The sequence below is a fragment of the Nymphalis io genome, chromosome 19 (genome assembly GCF_905147045.1).
Source record: "Nymphalis io chromosome 19, ilAglIoxx1.1, whole genome shotgun sequence".
NCBI classification, from domain to species: Eukaryota; Metazoa; Arthropoda; class Insecta; order Lepidoptera; family Nymphalidae; genus Nymphalis; species Nymphalis io.
This window is the reverse complement of record NC_065906.1, coordinates 1142349-1164816: the sequence shown is the minus strand read 5'-3', so window position 1 is coordinate 1164816 and position 22468 is coordinate 1142349. Positions and strand designations below refer to the sequence as shown.

At 36.8% G+C, this 22468-nt stretch overlaps 1 protein-coding gene across 6 annotated transcripts in view; it reads left to right on the top strand.

Moving 5' to 3' along the window:
* The window catches only part of LOC126775891 (homeobox protein homothorax), a 258601-nt gene that overhangs the window by 134379 nt on the left and 101754 nt on the right, over positions 1–22468 (top strand). For 3 of the 6 annotated variants that reach the window (XM_050498054.1, XM_050498053.1, XM_050498051.1), the window contains one exon: positions 8343–8429. In XM_050498054.1, coding sequence (XP_050354011.1) covers positions 8343–8429 — 87 coding nt within the window. Of the gene's footprint in view, positions 1–8342; positions 8442–22468 lie in introns of all 6 variants that reach the window. The other 3 variants (XM_050498050.1, XM_050498052.1, XM_050498049.1) reach the window with 1 other exon arrangement.

Sequence of the window (22468 nt, the reverse complement as noted above, 5' to 3'; positions counted from 1 at the left end):
AGTAAACATGATATTTTTAATTTGAAAAAGTCACGCACACACGTCTTTACGTATATTTATATTATATACGTATATATATATTCTTAATCAGTAAGAGCAATGACCTAGAAAGTGGGTCCTAACCTTTATACATATGTATGTGTGGGAGCCTCCGACCGACCCCGTGTCATACTCGCTTGTAATTTTTTTCTCAAAGTCGGCATGAATAATCACATTTTTCTATACGTTCCGCATTTATTCGAGCGTTATAAGTTCAATGAGGAAACGGCCCGCGTACATAATAGCGGTCGGGAATCAAACCTTGAATTTATGAGCATAAAGTGTATATTTAAGTGCCGATAGGTAGGCTCGTGAATTTCATGTAAACGGTACCGCTTCGCCGGCGTACCTCCGTCCGTCGCCGATCCTCGTGACTGGCACAATTTTGCCCTGAAGTAGGTGTATTTTTGGTTTTTTATTGCGTTCAGTAATCCCAGGGTACGTATTTAGATGTATATTTGTGCGACAGTACGAGTGTTACTAAGATTATAGGCAACCGCGGCGGGTGATCGTTGAAACTTTTAAATCGTCTATTAAAATAAAACGCCCTTAAACATTTTATTACGTCAGTCCGTTGTCAATCACATTACGGCCGAGTCACTTGTTCGACACTGTACTCCGTGCCGGTACAATCGCCATCAAAACGTCGTTACTAAAACACACCCTCCGTATTTTCTAACGTTTTATATTCATTTGGAAGAGTGCCCTCCGATAGTTGCCAGTGTATAAAAGTTTCGCACTATTGCTGGGAGGAAAACTTACTACCGGAAGCGTCAAACACCCTTTTCTACAAAGGATTGCTTATATCAATTAAAAAAATATTTTCGCTTATGTTTTAAATCTTAAGAATGAAATCAAGGACGGAAGTGGGTACGCGAATCGATTACATGATATATATTAGCGTTTTTGTTTTTCAAAACCGGAAGTGACGTAAAAAATTATATGATACAACGTATTAACGTGAATTACGTGCTCCAGTAACCTTTCCTCGTAGTTTCATAAAATAAATAGTGACGTGCTGCTCCACTTCGCCGATGATCGATGGCGAGCTGTCAAACTGACAGTGTCAAGGTCGAGTTTGACAGCTGTCAAACCGCCCAGACAGTGGTTGTCAAGCTGGGCTACGCTGAAAAACGCGGTGCTGTCATGCCGTAATGGATAGCCTTCCGTTGGCTGTGTCATGACGCCATGTTTCGGGGCCAACGAACTTCGACGATCGATATTTTTTTATTCGTAATCATGTGGTAGATTTTTTCATTCGTTCCATTGAAGTGTTTTTGTCTACGCTTAAGTTGAATTTACCCTAAGTGCTTTAGATAGTTAATTAAAATATTTTTTGTTGGCTTTTATCTATTTATGAACACATATTTCCGAAGCGTTTTCTTTTTGACTGTCAATTTGACAGGCTGTTGAACTACACAATCGTAAAGTGTGGTTTAAGTGTCAACATTTAATGAATTTATCAGCTTTAGTGGTCAGAAAAGCAATTTTTTAATGTCATGAATATATGAACGGCTATTAGTTAATACTTATAAGAAAAGATAAGAAACGAAACGCAAAGCAAATTTATTTAAAAAAAAAACTAATAGCGTTCATGTGTTATTCAAATTTGGAATCAATTTTAATTTAAAATAATTAATATAAATATATATCACCAATATAATTCATTATTATAATTGGATGGGATTTCAAACATGACAATGACTAATAATTTTACAGTGATAATATCTAGCGTGGTACCCATCAGCCTATCAGGCAGTCCGCCTACCTATTAAAATATTTTTAAATAAAAATTCAATAATATACAATCATTCTAATCATGTTTTTATCCACACGGAGTTACTACCAAGATGAGCAGTATCCTTTGTGCGATGTTTTCAAACGGTATTCAAATATACAACAGTGCTATTCTGTAAAAACTTCATTACTGTTTACATTGTTACTGGTGGTAGGGCTTTGTGCAAGCTCGTATGAGTACCACCCACTCATCAGATATTCTACCGCAAAACAGCAGTACTTAGTATTGTTGTGTTCCAGTTTGAAGGGTGAGTGAGCCAGTGTAATTACAGGCATAAGAGATATAAAATCTTAGTTCCCAAGGTTGGTGGCGCATTGGCTATGTAAGTGATGGTTGACATGTCTTACAATGCCAATGTCTATGTGCGTTGGTGACCACTTACCATCAGGTGGCCCATATGCTCGTCCGCCTACCTATACTATAAAAAAAAACTCGCCCGTGACATGTTGACAACCAACTTATGGTAATATACTATTTTGGCGCGTGTACTATTGAAATGTTATAATTATTACGGTCAATGTCGCATAACACGTTTTTTACGTAATTTCACGACTATTTTCTGAGGTGAATCTCGAGTTTGTTTTTACAGAATAGCCCCAAAGAGTCGGAGAGTTCCATGAACGTATTTATATTTAATTTAATTAACATTTATCAGTCAAAGTTATAATTATTTTTTCCATATAAAAGCCTTACACTTACTTATTGATCCCTAATACAGCGTTGGTATTTATAATTATATATACTATATATTCTGTAATATTTTTTACTTGCTTAATATGTCCTAATAATTCGTACTCAGTATTGATGGAAAACATCGCGAGGAGACCACTATTTTGGATGAATTTCGTCACTTCTAAGTCCATTAAACCGCATTGAAGCAACTCGGTAGTATATATTCTAAACCTCCTCTCAATGAGAGGACATCTTTGCCCATCTGTGTTACAATTACAGGCTGTGATATTTATTCTCTTCAAAGTCGCAATTTTGCTCTGTTACTTTATTGCCGTCATTAATGATATGACTTAGCAAATCAATGTATTAGATACATATGTATAAATATACCTATCATATAAATCTATTGTATTCTGTTGTAGAAATAATAGTGATATCTTATATATTAAATAAAATGATATAATTAAAAACTACATGTTTAGTACATGGAAAAGTCTTTCTTTTTTCGTATTAAAAAAACATACACGCACGGGAGATGATCTACTAAAATACACTTTTTCTCACCAGCAATCATGCAAAGTTAATATAACTGAATATGAACTCGGCCAATAAATTAAACGGCTGTCATGTGCCCTCAGAAGACAGCTATCTGGAAAATTCCAACTGGCTTCGCCTCTGCTCACGAGATATTTTCGGCTACAAACTAAACAAGGAACAACGTCGTAAGCTAAGCGATTTTGACATCGTCTAAAAACAAACACGACCTAACTGCTCTATAGATACGCAATATCGATCTGTCGGTCTGTACCTACGGATGATGTACCTAGAATACATCCCCCCGGGCAAGGCATCGACCCTACCCTCCGACGAGCCAATAGCTACTTTATCCCACGCTAAACAAGTTCTCTTTTCCTTTGACAGATACGAGCTTTCTTATGACGATTCCATGTCTGCCGAATCGAGTTCGTTTCCGATAAGACAGTAAAAGACGTGACCGGTGCAAGCGATAATGGTTCTTATTGGTGTTTGTGTAAGGTGGCGATGGGCGGTCTGCCCGCCCTACCTTGGGCGGGAGTAATTAGCAAACTTCACGAACGGTTTTAAAAATGCATTTTTTTTATTACACACTGTTTTCACGGTTCGCTGAAGCTTAAGAAGCAACTATTGTTATTATAATCGCTCTCCGACGAGTGTTATAGAGATAAACGTGTAGGTATTTGTTAAGAGAGGGCAATTTGAATTTTGTTAATGTTAAAACTTCACATAATTGTTTTTTGTTTGGATCTCTCCGCTCGAACGTTGGGAACCAGTGGACCGGCGTTATTTACCTATTCTATGGGCACTTACCGAAAGTGTTATGTCTCGTGTATTTGATCTTAGATTACGTTCGTACTTAATATTATTTAATTTTATTTTCAATTAAACAATTGAATGTTGTCTTTAATACATCACACTCGTTTTAATTTACAATTTTTTTTTTCTTTCATCCTAAATACTGCCAAGTTTATTTAGGCCTATGCTTAAGCGATAAATCAAAGCGTATAATATATATAGTAGTATATACGTAGTTTTAGATGTAAATATGTGAAATTGTTCGCATTTTTCCATTTTAATTTCCTTCAGGTCCCACACTGGGTCGATAAGGGATCAAACCCGGTTACCGGAGAGCTATGGGCACACCATTAAGGAAATTGCTTTATAGACCTGAGGATATTGGCTCCCTGTACGCGTGTGGGGTTCCATCGAATGTGGAAAATGGGCACTTTTTAATTGCTTCAGTCGGTCTTGCCTCGAGAGACGATCGAAAGGGCCGCGATGGATTAATTAATTTAAAAATATCGATTGCAAATTAGACGGTAAAAAAATCTTAAGAACAAAATCGATTTTTTTTATGTCTTAAATAAATCTATGAGCCGTAAGTTTATGTTTTTTATTATATTGCGAAAACATGATTGAAATTTGTTTCGGCTTGCTTTGATATTAAAAAGTCATGCAATATAATTTCATAAAAAATTAAACAGTGTCAACAGCTTTCATCTTGATTTTGACAAATAACGTTTTACATAATAGTTTTTAAGTTCAAACATTTGAAAATTAATTTAAACTTCTTACATCTTATTTCTATTATATATTATCTGTAAACATTCGTTTGTTGCTTCATATATTTTTTTTATAAAATATGTCTCATAAAAGTAGACATCGCCATTCCGCTATCGTTTAAAAAATAATAAAAATAAAATAAAAAAAAACTCGAAAAAGACCCGACAGTCGAAGCTTACGAGGGCCACATAAAACACGGGGTGTCTCGGGAGAAAAAGAGTGATTTATCGTGAGAAGAGGGACATCGTGGCCTTTATATTCGGGTGCATGGCACAGGTATATCCTAGCAGGTGCTGCTCGCCTGGTATCGTTTATTTTACATTCTTGTTTTTCTTACACAATACAATTTTTATTTATCTGCAAATCATCTGTAAATTTTATATCATAGCTCTATATTATAAGATATAATCGATATATCAATTAATTATAATCGAAATTGCCATTCTAAATAATTAATAACTAATCATACCCTAAACAAGGTACACCCAGATATATAAGATAAAAACTCGACCAAAAACAAGTCGAGGCGTCTGAGTGATGCGCAAACCGCAATCAGAGAAAAACAACAGCCCGAGCGTCCGACTCGACCCGCAACAACAATGAAACGAAACGAAACGCTAAAACAATAATTAATAGTGATTATTCCGTAAAAATAATTGTCGGTTCCAACAAATTATGCCCCGGCGGTAGATCTAATTCAGAATCCACTGTTATTATACCGCGATCCGGCTGATTCTGATCAGAAACATTTTGGGAGCAACAATTGTTTAATTCGGAAAACACGAAAAAGAATTATGAATGTTTAATCGCCGCTCTCTAAAACGACTTCGCTATTGTTCATGTTGTTTTTATAGCATCGGTAATTATTGGTTGGCGGCATCACGAATGTTTTAAAATATTCCGACACTTCTGATTATTAAACAAATTGTTAAACGTAATTAAAGATACCCCGATAAATAGAAACGGGTGGATCTATTTTAAATATTGTATTTAGTAAGATTATTGTTTAAGATAAAATACACGAATATTTCATTCAACCTATTAATAAACTAATTACTGTATTATATATATACAGTTGAAACTATTAAACAATTTAAAAATAACTTTTTTCTAATACACTATTTGAAATGTTAAGTACGTATTATGTCACGACGTTAAAAGTCCCGCAACCCTACGTTATCGTAGCGAGCGCGACGTGAACATAACTTCCCAGGCACATTTAAAAACGGTTATTAAATTAATATTATAAATGTAATAACACTTGTATTGTGTGTACTGTTTCAACGGCCGGCGCGTCACGCGCGGCCGACGCGCGGCCGACGCGAGGCGGCGCGGCGTAGCGGCATATTTAGACAATTTCCTTAACAAACGCGGGGTTCGCCCCGGCGTAAATAACATAGCATCGCCACCTCGACTCGCCCTATTCTGATATTCACCAGGTTATTACAATTTTTCGCCTTATGAATATCGTCGCGTGGAGCCGTAATACCCTCGCCTCGCGTCGGGGGAGTCACACCTCAGCAATTTTACTTTAATTCTTATTTAGAGTACCGCCTTATTTCGGTTACAAGATTTTTAGTATTTGTTTATGGCGTTAACTTGTTTTTTGAGTCGGCGATGGGGCAATTTTCGCTTTTTTCGACGACGTAATTCCACATTACGCGGTCGCTCTCCGAGGGCGAAGGCGCAAATTGGCTATCTCGGTGTCAGATAACTTTGAATGGCTCACGGCGTGTGATAAAGGGAATGGAAACAAAGAGTGCGCGGGTCAAGGGCTTTTATTTTCATGAAATCGAATGTTCATTTGGAGTCGCGAGCGTCATCGCTCCGCTATCAATCATGCATGCACCATTGCGCCGCGCGCGCTTTTGTTCGAATTACGAATTTCGAAAAAGGTATATAGTGCGCGGGAAAATTATGGCGGTTGCGTTCTTTTCAAAATTGGTATTGTGCATTCGCCCCCGTCGCGTCGTCCGCACTAAAACACTGCATTATTGCGAAGCTATTATTCAATTAAATTATTAAAATGAACATTGGTTATTCGATAATTATCAACGACTCGTACCCGCCGTACCGGGTCTCGGTAACGCGGCGAGTTTATCTGTAAATACAAACGTACAATATTACCCGAGGTGTCGTTCAGTACTTCCATTATGAAGCGTGTAATATACTTATGCAGTGTGACACCGTTAAAAAAGTAGGAAAATTGCTAATGGTGTATGATATTGCCTCCCCTTATTTTGGGGTAAGAAAAGACTAGGGTGGCAACACCTTCGCGCTCCCAGGAGGCGTTTTTTTGAGTCGAGTGTTTTTTTCTTGATGTTTTTTTTGCGTAATGACGTCGAGGTCCTGTGAGAGTTGGACGAATCCATTAGATAGGCGGGAAGAGCTTAATGTAACAGTTTTTTTTTCTTTGGAATCGAAATCGGTTGAAAACGATGTCGCATGTGTCGCTCGGAGGACATTAGCAGGAATTGTAATGGCTTTTCATTCGTAAGTGGGGATGTATTGCCAAGTTGTGTCATACATACACATAAAAATAGGAGCTCCTGGTTGGTCAATACCAGTGTTATTTGAATTCAGATTCTCCTGTTAAGTACGTCCCTAGTCCACGTCACATCTCGTTCAGAATATATTTTGTAACATAAAAATAAATATATAGAATTACTCACACTTGCAAAATCACAATAGAAGTATACTTTATTTAAATAATCTCTTACGAGCACTCTTGTATGACGCTATATACAAGATTCGTTTCGTATCTTCCTACCCGGAATAATCGTAAAGACAATCAGTACTAAATACTAATTAACAAAATAATTAACACAATTCATTTAAAAATAAATATAGACACGGGAAAGAAGACCAACTGTTGTTATAGTAATTAATATTATATATAATAAACTATATAAAATAAAGTAGAAAGTAAAAAAAGGCACGGGCAACTACGAGACTGTGGAAGTAGTTTTATTTAAATATATATAGACACGGGTAGGTCTCTTAGATAAAAAAACAACGGTATCTAAGACCGTATATAGGTAAGTGACGATATATTTAAAAAAAATATTCTTTCTAAATAGTATTCTCGGATTTAAGGATCATTTTACTGGTGGTAGGGCTTTGTGCAAGCTCGTCTGGTTAGGTACCACCCACTCATCAGATATTCTACCGCAAAACAGCAATACTTGATATTGTTGTGTTCCGGTTTGAAGGGTGAGTGAGCCAAACACAAATTAAGCGCATGAAAATTTAGCGGTGCTTGCCCGGGTTTGATCCCACGATCATCGTTTAAGATTCATGCGTTCTTACCACGAGGCCATCTCGGTTTTTTCAGCATGAAAAACACATTCTTGAAAAAGAAATATATTTCTTAATAAATTCATTATTATATAAACCGTTTTCACTTACGTTTTGTATCGAGGAATACCCGACGTGTTTTGAAAAGACATACACACATCATTAAATATGTATATTTAATACAGACATAAAATAACATAAAATGTATCTAAATGTATTATTTTAATAAAACAAACGTATTATTAAGTTTCTTACACCATTAACGAGCCACTAGCTATGGGGGCTGTGGTGTAATATTCAATGTCTATAATAACATCTTACCTACGCTGCACAGCACAGAACTGCTGTTTCAATTAATTTATGATGGTAATGTTAAATTGCACATATACCTTACATTAAATCAATGTCATTGCTTAAATATTTGTATTATTTTCAGGAAAATGGTGCGGTTCGAGGCGGGAGTGGTCGTCACCCCCAGACGTGGCGCGGCGGGTGTACTCCTCCGTGTTCCTGGGCAGCCCCGGTGAGTACCCAGGTAATATCGACCACATGATACTTATACATAATATTATAAAATCTATCTGACATATTTCGGTTACCGCGTCGATTCTTAAACAAGGTGAGCCATCTCCGCAGGGCATATTGTAGTGTAGAAGTGTCTGGGCTCTCTTTTCCCTCAATCTCATAATCCGGTGGGACAAAATCTTCCGTGATCCAAAATAGTATGTACGCAGGACTTACAGCTTTACGTGCTTTCTGAGGCACGAGTGAGACTTCATTGACGGAAAAAACCCAATAACCTTTTTATTAAACTGATTTTGAAACCTCGGACTTTCGGATCTTCGGTCTTATAAACTAACCACTAAACCATCCAGAAAATCAAATTATATAATTACACGGTTATTGAAACAAAAAATTAAAATTATAGCATGTAGGTGCGAAGAGGTTTATTTATTTCGGAGCTATGTCGAAATAAATGTACACAATTACTGTAATATTTCCTTACGCAAGCCCATTTATTTATATAATTTGTACAAAAATAGCTCATTTAATTTGTATTTCGCGTAAAAATTCACCTAATTAATTCTAAAACTAAACTATAATTAACATACGTATATACGTATAAAGCTGTTCTGTTATGATGAAATTAAACTTAAGTAAGAAACTGTTTTAACAAACTCGTAACAAAGTATAAATTTAATATTAACGTAGAGACGAGAACACATTTATAATGCAGTGATAAAATAAGTAATGCGTTACCATTATCTTACAAATCAACGATACCTCGTCTGTCTACACGGAGCTTAAATAAATATTTACAAAGTCGACTCCACACTGTCACCGAATCCACCGTTGACAGCCAAATCGATGTCATAATGAAGTGTCGAAAAGTCGAGACAAATTTTGATACTTTTACGCATGGAAGCTGTTTGTAATTTGTTGTATTCAACCTTGAGAAATTTACATATTTATGATACTAACTTGGTGGTTGGATTCTCTACCGCCATACGGCAGTTCTTAGTATTGTTGTGTTTCGGTTTGAAGGGTGAGTCAGCCAGTGTAATTACAGGCAAAAGGGACATAACATTTTAGTTCCCAAGGTTAGTAGCGCATTGGTGATGTATATATAATTGTTTATATTTCTTACAGCGCCAATGACCATGGGTGGTGGTGACTTACCATCAAGTGACTCATTTACAGTGGGTACTTATATTATAAAAATAAAGAAAAACATATCACACCCATTGAAAATAAATATTTAAAAAAGTAGTTTATTAGTTTTTACCTATAAATTACTTCGTCTAATATCAAAATTGTTTTTATTACTTTAAGCTGTGTTTTATATTTGAGCAGCTGTCATTTTTTAATTTAACTGAATTCCCTTAATAAAAGAATAATAATAAAACTTATACATATACTTATACACCTACTTAGTAAAATGTCCTTAACAAAATATCATTTTATAAAAAATAACATATGTTTTACACAGACGATGTCTCATTCGGTTTTATTATATTGAAACACTCATTATTAAAGTAGTCTTTAAAATCTTTAAAAAGGAGTTAAATTAAAAATAATATTTACAATTACAACACATGATAATACTAAATTAATTGTTGCTAAAATTAGATTTATAAAAATAAAACTTACGCAAGCTAAATTCGAAACCGTAATGTTATCAGAATAAATTATTTGGAATAATGTATTCTTACTTTAGACTAAAAGTTTAAAAAAATATTAACTGAAGTCACTGTCGATGAAATGAGTTCTATTTTTGAATGATCATAATATCTGCTTAGAAAACACGACGATATAATCACTAATCAATCTTGTTAACTAAGCCAGTGTAGTTGTACTCGTGCGATCGTAAACATTAAGGAGTTATTTAGAAATAAATTAAAAAATCATGCAGCCGAAACTCCATCATTCTTTCACATGTCAAATAACAAACGACATCGATATGCCAGCGCCATCTATTGGCCCATTCATAATAATAAAAGCTACGAGCTAGTATCGGTGATCGAAAAAGGACTTTATGCGATATGTGTAGAGATACAATTATGATAACAAAGTAATGCACTTGCACCGTTACAGCGTCACACGTGACCGTACCATCCATCTCTTTTCCGCGCGTGCGTTTGACTTATATCTGTCTCTTACATATTATAATACATCAGCTCCACTGCCCGTTTCCATTACACTAAATCAATTACCGGCCGTTGCTCGCTTGACGGTCATTCCGATCTCGCACATTGCTTCCAACGAAAGTAGAAACCGATTTTCGACTTTCTTCACGAACGTAAGACGTCAGATAAAAAAAATAATAAAGTATTAAAATCCGAAATGGAATCGGAAGAAGCGGAGTCAATTTATTCGGGGCTTCGTTACAATTCCGATTTTTATCTAACGTCTCGAATGAATGCCGCGCAAGACGGATTACAGTGGATCGCGGCGGAGCACCGACAAAAACTGCGATAGAGTGGGACACTCTGAGGCAATCGATTCCGTCCTTAGCGGGAAAGGATTGGCCCGCTGCGAGAGAGCGCGCGCGATCGCGTCTTTACGACGTGTAAAAGAGATAAAACAATTCCTTATGTCGCTGTTCTTAAGCCATTTGCGCGCTCGAAATGGCACTTTACTCGTAGACATTAAGGTCGCGATTTCATTGTTATTATTGCGCACTGATGGTTGTTGCGTTTTGTGACGAAATGTTATAACTTCATTTGAATGTATAAGCGATAGCGTACTTAGTGATATGAATGAGAGAGTTGTTTTTTGTTTGAGCGCGTGACGCGGGACTGGTTAGGCGTGTGGCGGCGGTTGCCATGGTGACCTGCTGCGCTGGAATGCCTGTTTAGATGCAAGAGCTGAATCAGAGTTGCCCGCATCAGTGATGATTTTCACATAAATTAGAATAATCTTATAAACAAGTCTCTTAATGTTATGCTCGTAACATTTCAACGTTGACCAAGTTATCGCGATACAAAACACAGACAGACATACGTAAACAATGGCCTAAGTATTTTAAATTGTAATTGTTGTTTGTTACATTAAAGCTAGTGTAAATATATAATAAAAAGTTTATATTTACTACGTTTATATAGCAACCTACTTAATGAAATTAGAACTAGCCATGCTTAACAGACACCGTTTTAAATTTAGAACTGACTCTTGGACAGTTATATAGCTCTGCTATTTACGATTTAATTACATAAAATAAAATATATGCATATACCGTTAATTTAATTTGTAGGTATATTCCCTTAACGAATGCGGTTTCATTGGTGCTCATTTATCAAATCCTCGGCAACATAATTACACGGGACTCAAACTTACTTTGAAAATGGAACTAATTTTTAATATTCCCATTTCCAATTCACGCTTAAGACGCGAAATTAGAAGCAGACAGAGATGGCTAGAGGGCGATACGTGAGCGAGAGCGGGCGAGCACGAAATTGCTCAATTTGTGCTCAGCTCATAAGGTGCCTCGGGTTCCTTTTTCAAAAAATCCAATGAGATCGATCGCTCGCCATGTCCGCAAATTAGAGCGGGAATCGTTGTTCGTTAGCGCTTGGCCCACGTCGATAGGTCGTAACAGCCGAGCTCGGACAACTCGGAACTCGTATTTATTTCAATATCACCACTACGTTCAGAGTCTCTCGCGTGTTTTTATCTCTCATCTACGCCACAAGACTCAAAGCTCACCGCTTAAGCGCTAAGATGCATTTCAGCATTAGCGTTCTCGGGGTGCTCGTTTCGCTCGAAACTTTTAAAGCGAAGTTCCCGCGTCGACGCACCGATCGTTCGGGGTCATGCGCGCGCGAAAATTGCACTCACGGCCTTATTCACTAGCCGGTGACCGTACTCTATAGCATACGCCATTAAACGGGGCCCATCTATCGATACGAGATATGAGATTGCGAATTTCACTCCGAGACCAGTTTTTAGTCCGGCTAAATGACTTCGAGTCTTAGTCGATTTATATAACAGCCGGCGATTCGTCGTAGCGTCTAAACGAGCGTTTACACGTTACTATGTAATGATCGTCGATTGAGATCCGATACGGGCGGCGTTTATAAACTACCGGTTTGTTTACTATCACTGTATATTTATACTCCGGGTAGGAGTCGATGGCGTCCGTGCCTAATAATCGAGACGATTTTTATCGACACTTACAGTTTTTATTGGTTATTTAATAAAGTAAGTCGACACGACACGACACGACACGAAACGTCACGTCACGGCAACTCAATAAACGTTGCATCGCGGAAGCACGGCCGTAAGAGGGCGAAAGCGTCTTAAGATCATAAAAAGCTCATCGTAAAACTGACGATATTAATAATGAGTTTACATTTCCGCGATATCTTCGAACGGAGCATTGATATATAGCATCGCGATTGTCTCGGTGTCTATTCGATACCAGCTATTAATCGATGAGGTGTACGAGTCGGTCGCGTATCTCGATTTTTAATGCAGCCTCTCGGTGGTCCGTTGCGTGAGAGTGCAATTTGTAAGTTTCGTTTCACCGGTGCGCTGCCCTGACCTCTCACCCTGGAGGTATGCATGGCACGGAGAGGCCGATTATATGCTAATACAAGAATAAGCCTCCATTTACGTAAACGGAATTTACAGATTGGCTCTCGAGGGCCCTTTGCTGGTTGGCGGGACGAAATGTTTTTGATTTTACTGTTGCTGTAACGTTGGGGGTATGTCACGTTATGTTGTTATATTAAGGACTAGTTTTACATCACGGCTTCGCCCAAGTGTGGGGGATCACGGGGGGGAGTTGTTAGGTATTAAAATGTAGCCTATGTCCTTACTTCTTCAAGTTTGGTCCAAACAAAATTTCATCAAAATCGGTTCAGTGGTTTAGCCGTGAAAGCATAACAGACAGAATTACATTATTATTATAGATTAATGATATGTATAATCGTATAGTTGGTCGTATCACTTTTCTACTTGGAAGTGTAAAAGAATATTCCAACTACAATAGGTACCTAGAACATTCTGTGGAAAGGCTTACATATATAGACATATATCTAGATTAGATTCTAACCTATCTTAATTATGACCTGTAAAATATATTTCATATTCTCATAAACTGTATGATATCAGCGTGATAAGTTTTTTACACCGTTTATTGTACTAGGTAGGTATTGCTGCTTGGCGGTAGAATAACAGATGAGGGGTTGGTACCTACCAAGACTTGCATTAAACCCTACCAACTATCGACATATATCCATACTTTTCATGTGCTTAGTATATGAGATAAAGTAACCATTGATAGGCCGATGTACTACAGACTCGTAGTTATTATATACTTAATGCTGGTACTGACATAGATAGACTTTTTATAAAGATTAACGAGTAATGTTTCAAAATAATATAATTAGATACAGATAATGTCGTAGCTACCTACTACCCTATGTTATATATATATATATATATATATATGTAGGTACGAATGTATGGGTGATATTGAGACTCATGAAGTCTTAAGCAATTATTATAGATATATAAATTTTTAGAAATGGTAATTTTATATAATTGTGAAACTGAAGCTTTCGAGATAATCACGTTACGTGGGCGGCCCGTGATCAACAAGCGCCCGTTCTAGCTGTGATTACTGTAATTGGTCAAACGTGTTTTATAGAAATAGGTGTGGGCGCAGTCGAGTGTCCAAAATATGTGTCACTTGAAAGCGAAACGTCAGAAAAGTCAAGAGCAAGGGCTATTAAGACCGTGAACGCTCAAAGCGCGATTCAGAGCAAGGCACACCCACGTCTTCATTAAAAGCACTCGCTTATCGTTAAAATCGATCTCGTTACGAACAATGAAACGCGTCGAAACAAAAACCGGCCGAGCGGTGAACGAATACGAGAAATATAATCGGGCGAACGTCGCACCAAATAAAATAAAACCTCAATCAAAAATCTTAAGGCATTCGGTATCATAACCGGAGCGGTGCGTCGACCCGGCCGCCATATGAACACACCGCCGTGTGAGTTACACGACCGCGATGAAAAAAACAACAAAACTATAATAATGTAACGCACTAAGTATCCGTCTTAAAAATACGCCTCGATCTCTGTTGCGCGCGTCGCGGCATTAACGCGTCGGTGGAAACGAACCCCTGTGCCGGCGAAGGAATGTCGACTCTAACGTTGGCGATGCAGGGTCGAGATTGCGGGTGGGGGCGGGCCCGTGCGGAGGGCCGGAGGGTGGCGGGCGAGGCGCGCGGGGGGCGGCGGCGGTGATGGATGGCCCAATCAGGCGGCGTGGCGGTGCCGGCCGCGCTAATCGAGCAGTGCGCCCCGAGAGCCAGACGCACACACGCGCGCCGCGCACACGCGCACACCTCGCACAGAGATGAGGCCTCGATTACACGTAAAAGCGCATCGAGAGCCTTTCCCGAGATATGTAGCATACCTACCGCGGTCCGGCGGAAAATCGATGGAAAACAGTCGAGAACGCCCCTCAAACAAACATGAGTAACGCCGCTTACGTCTATCCGGGCTCGGATCGATAGCCACCAACTGTTGTAAACAAGCGGACGGGAATTGGGAAAAAAAAGCTAGGAACGCTCGCCACCCCGTGGGGCTATTAACAGCCACGTGACTAATTTTAGGAGCTGTCACTTGCAGCGCCAGAGCACGTGGGCCTGGTCTGCGCCCGACCTTAGACCAATAATACCGATTCGCAGTCTGTTTGTCGACAACTTGTTTGTAGAACATTGAACACAATTAAACTTAGTAAATACACTTTAATTTTAACATCCAATATAACTTACCTAACAAGAGTATTTAGTTTAGCCACATATAGAATAGGAATAGAATAGGAAGGCGGACGAGCATATGGGCCACCTGATGGTAAGTGGTCACCAAACGCCCTTAGACATTGGCATTGTAAGAAATGTCAACCATCGCTTACATAGCCAATGCGCCGCCAACTTTGGGAAATAAGATTTGATGTCCCTTGTGCCTGTAATTACACTGGCTCACTCACCCTTCAAACTGGAACACAACAATATCAAGTAGTGCTGTTTTGCGGTAGAATATTTGATGAGTGGGTGGTACCTACCCAGACGAGCTTACACAAAGTCCTACCACCAGACATATACTGTTTATACTCAAAATATCGAAAGTATGTTGTGACGTACTCTCACAAGATAGGCCTACAACACAATCAGCGCAACAAGCCTTAGCCAACCACCGAACGGCCGAATTTCTCACGCTCGGTTCCATTGGTACTTATTTAACGAAACATCGCCAATTTAGTCCCATTAAACTCAAGAGTCACCTGTAAAAAACAGATAGATCTGGCAACGATTCATTACAGGAGACGGACCTAAAGAGGCCGATATAAATCAACGGACATCGCATTTCATCAAGGGACCTTTCTCCGACTAATCCGAACTGAATTGAAATGAATCTAATGAAACAGAGTATACGTACGATAAAAAAACAAGACACCATCTCGATGCCCTACGATCACTTTAACTTTTTTCCGGCGTTCGCTCTCGAGGCGAGGCGTTTTTTATTATTATTTTTAATTCTGTCTCATCGTCTTGTACGTCTTTTTAACTGTTTGCCTTTTCATAAATATTTTAAAATCGGATTCAGTCGGGGACAGGCGAGGCGAATGGATTAGGAGTTAGATATTTTCGGGCGCGTAATTTATTCTCCTCTTTGTTGAGATATGAATAATGTGAGCGAATGATAAATCTGTTCAGCCATCGGCTTGTACTTAGACGTCGGAACTTGGCATTTGCTTTAATAGTTTCCGCTTTTCATCGACTCCATACGAACGGGTGTTTGTTTTGACAAGGAAACTTTTACCTCGAGCAATTTATTGGTAGATTTATTTAAGTAAATAGATATATATTAAACCGATTTACTACATATATTAGGCGTTGAAATGTAATTAATTTTCGTAGCGATGATGGACGTTACTTCGTTTAAAATACAGCAAAGCAATAGATTTAATAGATATTTAATATTAAGTAAAATCATTTCGTTCAGCATTAGGTAGTAAATATGTGAGACAGAGTCGAAATCGAATCAATCAAGTATACCACCGGTATCGAGAGACCTCTAATCAGATATCTGGCAAAAGTACCTCAGAAAATCTAAGGCCCCATATCTAATAGAATAAACTATTTTACGAATTCAAATAATAATATAATGAATACTACTATTCTAATTACTTATATGTATTATATTATTCTAAATTCAAAATCTAAAAACACTTACAATCCACGGCCATAAGTATAAATGAATGACAAAGAAACGTACAGAAGGTTCTCATCAGCGAATACTTTGGATAAGTCTTTAAATTCTAAACAATTTAAATACGTTCGAATTTAAATTCCAATAAAAGTGATTCCGACCATAAAGTACAAACAGCTATTTGAAATATGCGTTTCGTTTAAAAAGCCCTTAACGAAATTATTAAGTTAACAAAAAAAGGGTCAAGTTGATGATATACCGACGTCATTCCTGACAGCTCGTAGCTTTGTTTGACTGAAATTATAGTAATTTTATAAAATACCCATCTACTTCAAATGATTGTTGTTACAAAAAACTAGCTTTACGAATGAAAAACGACCGTTTTGTAATAGATACGGAATCTTAGGAATGCTGTTAATGTCTATGGTTTGAACTGAATTATAATCATGAACTAATCATTGTGTTTTGTGAATCCATTTTTTTATTAAGGCAAAGGTAGCGAAACATACGGCCCAATGAAAAGTCACCTCTATTCCTAGACATACGTACATCATTACCAGAAGAATTATTTGCCATTGTGTTAAAACCTTGCAATATATTTTTTTATATTTCGTGAGTGAGTATTATGTAATTAGTTTTGTTCATTCATCATTCTACGGGTCTTACAGAAAACACACATTTCCCACGAGTAACAAATAAATTACTTTTAATAAAAATTGTGAACTAATGATGTACTGAGGTTTATTAGTTAATTGTATATAAGGGTATGTCACTAAGTGACAACGCTGTAAAGTTATGAAACTTTATATTTAATATAATTATTAATACATAGCTCATAAGTTCGTTTACACTAGCAAGGCTGTGTATTACTTCTATAAAAAAATTATGTAATTTTTACATGAATAAAATACCCCACACACACATAAACAAAACTTGTTAGCGTCACTTCTCACATTTACTGTTATATATAATATGTATCGACTTTAATGCGCCTTACAAACTTTCTTGTCATCCAACAGTATTTTTGCATCGATTTAAGGACTTTAGTTGTAAGACGCACCGAACCTTCAAAAATAATAATGAGTTGGATATAAAAATCACGAATTTATACGAGGTCTCCGGCCCGCTACGTCGTATTACGATTTCTTGTACGGACACTCCTTATTAAATAAACTTTGAAAACGAAAATTATGTCCCCCGTACGAAGACCGACCGATCACAATAAAAACGGGGATTTGACAAGATTAAAATTGTAATTCAAGTTATTTTTGACGTCCGTCTTATTGCTTTTTCGCTACGGCATCGAATTTTTTTTACCGGCGTGACCCGCGCAGGCGAAGTAATCCGGACTTCGAGTTAAATAACAAAAAAAAGACAACTAAATTGCACGTGGAATATGCAAATTAATATAAATGCTACTTGTTAATAAATATAATAATTATACGACGTGTCATTTTTTTTTATTTAACGTCTTGACAACAACTCGAGTCCAACGCATGGCTTGAATTTTTTACGTTTCAATAATTTTAAACGGGCAATAAAAAGTAGGTACCATCTATATGACTAACTTAATAAAAATACATCCTTCGTCCCATATTTGTACGTTTTATGGTTCTTTATTATAATATAAACCATTTATAAAACGTCAAAAGATTAAAGTGTGTTATGGCTATAAAATTTCTTGAAAGGATTAAGAAAAGAGTCCTCATTACAAAGGTGACTGATTTGTTAGTTTTTTATTCGAAATAAAATATCGACTTTGGCAAAAACTCATCCTCTTTGTGACGTTTTAATAAAAAAATAAAATAAAATGCAATGGCCGCCTTTTCGTTTCCCGCCTCGCTGTCAATATCCATTTCGTTCGAAATTTGAAATGCGGTTGTAATTTAAAATTACTTATGAAGTTCTTGACAAATAAAATTGAACCAATTTCCTTTGTATGCAATTTTTATAAATTGTAAAAAAATCACAATGCTTTAATACACTCAATTGTCTTTTAACAGTAACATTGAGTTTCCCACATTTTGCGCAGTCCGCTGCACATAACTGGCAACATTAACCGTAGAGGCGATCACGGCCGCCATTACTAGAGATTACCTCTAATGTAATGTGTTGGTGATTTGAAATAATCACGCAGAATACGTAGACATGCCGTCATGTAGCCATTTAATCAATACCAATGTATAATGGAGTTGTAATAGCAGCTTATTCAGTACAGAATACTGTGAATATTAACAATAATATACAAAAGAGTTTACATAGCATTGTTGGCGCGAAAACCGCAACGTTTGCGGTAATGAGAACTGGCTGGTTAGAAGGCAAATGTGTAAAAAAAAAATAATAAAAATTGACAAACGCGTACAATAAAATAGGCACTAACGAGAGCTAGCAAAGCATAATAACGCGACGGCTGTTAAGAGTTGCGGTTGGACCCAACTATGTGCTCAACCGCAGGGCGTTTTGTCCTCCAGTCACGGGAAAAGAAATCTAGCCCCAGGAACGTGTCGACCGCCATAACAGAACGTTCCTTATTTAAATTACGCCGCCTCGAGCCTTAATAAGTTGCTTTACAGAATACTTATGGGTAATTGAATTAATTTGGTTCCATAATCGATTTTTGCCGTTGAATACCGCTACTCGCTGGTAGATGGCGCTGTAATAGCATAGCAATTATGGAAAAAAATAATCTTTTGTAAATTTGATGTAGCAAAGCAGGTTTTAGAAATAAATATTGTCATCATTTATCAATATTGTAGCAAGTAAACATTATTAAGTTCACATTTAAATAAATGAAAAACTTTGTAATTCATATGGCATCTTCCTTGCGGAAACAATCATACGAGGGCGGCGCACCCGAAAAGCATAACGATATAGGACCTGCTTATAATACATTCCATATTCCGGGATCGTAATTGAACATCGTATGCAAATGTGGCGCGCGCTCGCCATCTCTTTAATATTTATGGTACCCTGGTACTTTCATATAGAGCAGGTGGTAGAATCGTGCTCTACTTATGTTATTGTTTATATCTTGGTTATGGGTATTTATCGCACAAAGAAGATAAGAAAAAAGATAGAGAGAGAGAGAGAGAGAGAGTGAGAGATCGATTTATAAATGTAACTTTAAAAAAGTTCCTTTGTTACAAACAGTGACGCTATGAAAAAGTATTTACGAATTTCTTAAAACAAGATTAATTTAAGCGAGATGATCTCAATCCGTTCCCGACATTGTTCTTAACGTCTCCGCTTCGGCGAAGTGTTTGTACATCATTAGACTCATCCCATAAATCTCTATGATTTCGCATAAATTTACATTTTAACGGGTGTCGTCGCGACACTTGCTTGAAAACATTCAGGATTCCATAAAATTAGAACAAAAGAAACGCGAGTCCAATCATGCCGCTGTTGCGACCGGACGGATGCGAACAGTTCATTACGATACGTAAACATTATTAAGATGCTTTGAAGTAAAACTGTTGTTTTTTTAACGTAATACTTACACGTCAAGTCTACTGATAGCACAGTGTGGTAGGTACTTATGATTTATAATGTTAAATCACTTACTTGTTTTACAGAAAAATAAATGAATGCTTAATCGTTTTTGAGTTATGTCATACAATCTTATAGCGTAATTAAGAATATTTTATTGCTCTTAATAAGTATTTATATGTTAGCTTCTATGATTGAAATAGTCGTTAATAATATATCTTTGATTGATTGTTTACTAAAGCTACGTAAACTATAAAACACTATGTTATTATTATATAATTACGAAACAATAAATTTAAAATTACTTGTATGTAATATATGATAAATAACTCTATTTCAATATTAAATACGTCCCTAGTAGTATGTTTTTAAATTAATTCAAATTGATTTCATTACAGTAGACCTTATATATATATATTAGCCAGGTCGAATAATAGACATATAAAAAATGTTTTTTAATACAAATTTTTAGAACAAGGATCCATATATTGCCGAAAGCCCACCCTTCACACAGTGATAGTTGAAAGTTATCCTGTATGTACACAAAACCCGGTGGTTTCGGCCGAATTTCACGGCAAAGCGTTTCCGAACGAACGCGAGCTGTAATTAAAAACAAACGGGCGTGCCATTGTTTACGTTTCTGAACGTACTGCCTTTTTGTGCTAGTATAGAATGATGACTCTACAAACGTGTTATATTTTATCTGTTAAATATATATCAAAACAATTTTATGGCGCAAATCTCAAAACACCTCAATATCCAGTTTATCAGAAATCTCATTTAAGTTTCATTTTGTAACTATAAATAATAAATATGTCAAATAAAAAGCATTAATATTTAATTAAGATTAATGAATTCTTAAATTTAAACACAATTGAATTAAATACGAATAAAATATTTATTATAAAATGACTGTTAATTTAATTAATAGCGCAATGAAAGTGTTATTTTAATCGATTAATGTCGTAATTACTACGTTTTTAATTACATTTTTTGTGAAGTAAGACATATTTATGATCTATGATTTTATCAGGAGTTAGCAAATCATAAAAGTCTCATTAGTTCTGTCGTAAAGCACAATCTCTGGCTTTGATATTAAATTAGGCATTCAGACGTTAGTCGCCCAGTCTATATTCGCCACGATACATCACGCGCATAACGAGGTGGGCGTCTTATGTCTAGTGTCGTCACGATGCCTTCTCGAAATTGTATACATTGTCTTAAATTAGGATTCATATAGGTTACAAAAAACAATAAAAGGTTTAATCTCACAATATAAATAGTTAAAAGATTGTGTGACACTTTGTTAAATAAAAAAAACTAATAATAACGTGCCGGTTCACAGTAAACCTTTAGAATATTTATCTTTTCTAACAGGCCGGGCTTGCCGACCTATTTTATGCCCGAGTTGGGCAAAGGTCCACGTAGGACATAAATAAACGGGCGCTCTTAATTAAGCCCCAGTAAACAAGTACCAGGAAAGCATAACAGGCGAGCAATTACTATTTGGCCAGCGCGTCGGGCGGCTTATTACGCGGCAAATATATTCGCTTATTTATGCACGCAAGACGCGCGCACCAAAAACGCGCACCGACATCAATCCCGCGTTAATCCCGGGATTATTTGCGAAATGAGCAAAACTGCATTTAACGATGCGACGCGCGGCCAGTTATTTTAGTCGAAATAAATAATTTCAAATACACAGCTCGTTTATGACGCCCTCTACTCTGACAGTAATATTTGTTTTTCACCTGATTTATTCCGTAGCCACGGCTAACGCCACGCAGCTATCGTAAAACGTTCGGTTTACGACCTCACAGATAATGACCGACCGTTCAATTAGATAGAGCAATTCGAAATTTAATATCTGCACACGATGACAGTGACGTCACTGTGACATTCCCGCGCAATTCGACGCTACTCTAATGTAGCCAGATTAAAAAATATTGGTTGTACTAAATTATGTGACAAAATCACACTTAGACTTAGGTATCTACTTTAATGCACCAGATATATCCTGGAGATATTCAGTCCCTTTAGATATGTAAATGACGCTAAACTCAAAAGTCTGATAGAGATATCACCAAAGTATTTCCGAAGCGAATGTATATGTATTATCGAGTTATTTCGGCACTGAATATATTATTATCACAGTACTAATATTGAGTTGTCAATGCTGTTTCACGACTGTTATCTGTTTAGTCAGTTTCATTATTATCAATAATGCAAATTGAACAAATAATTTAATCTCAATTCGCTGATTTCATTCCTCTGTTGTTTTCGTAATACGCCGAAACCTATAAAACATTGCGAAGTAATGAACATACGTATGAATATTTATTAT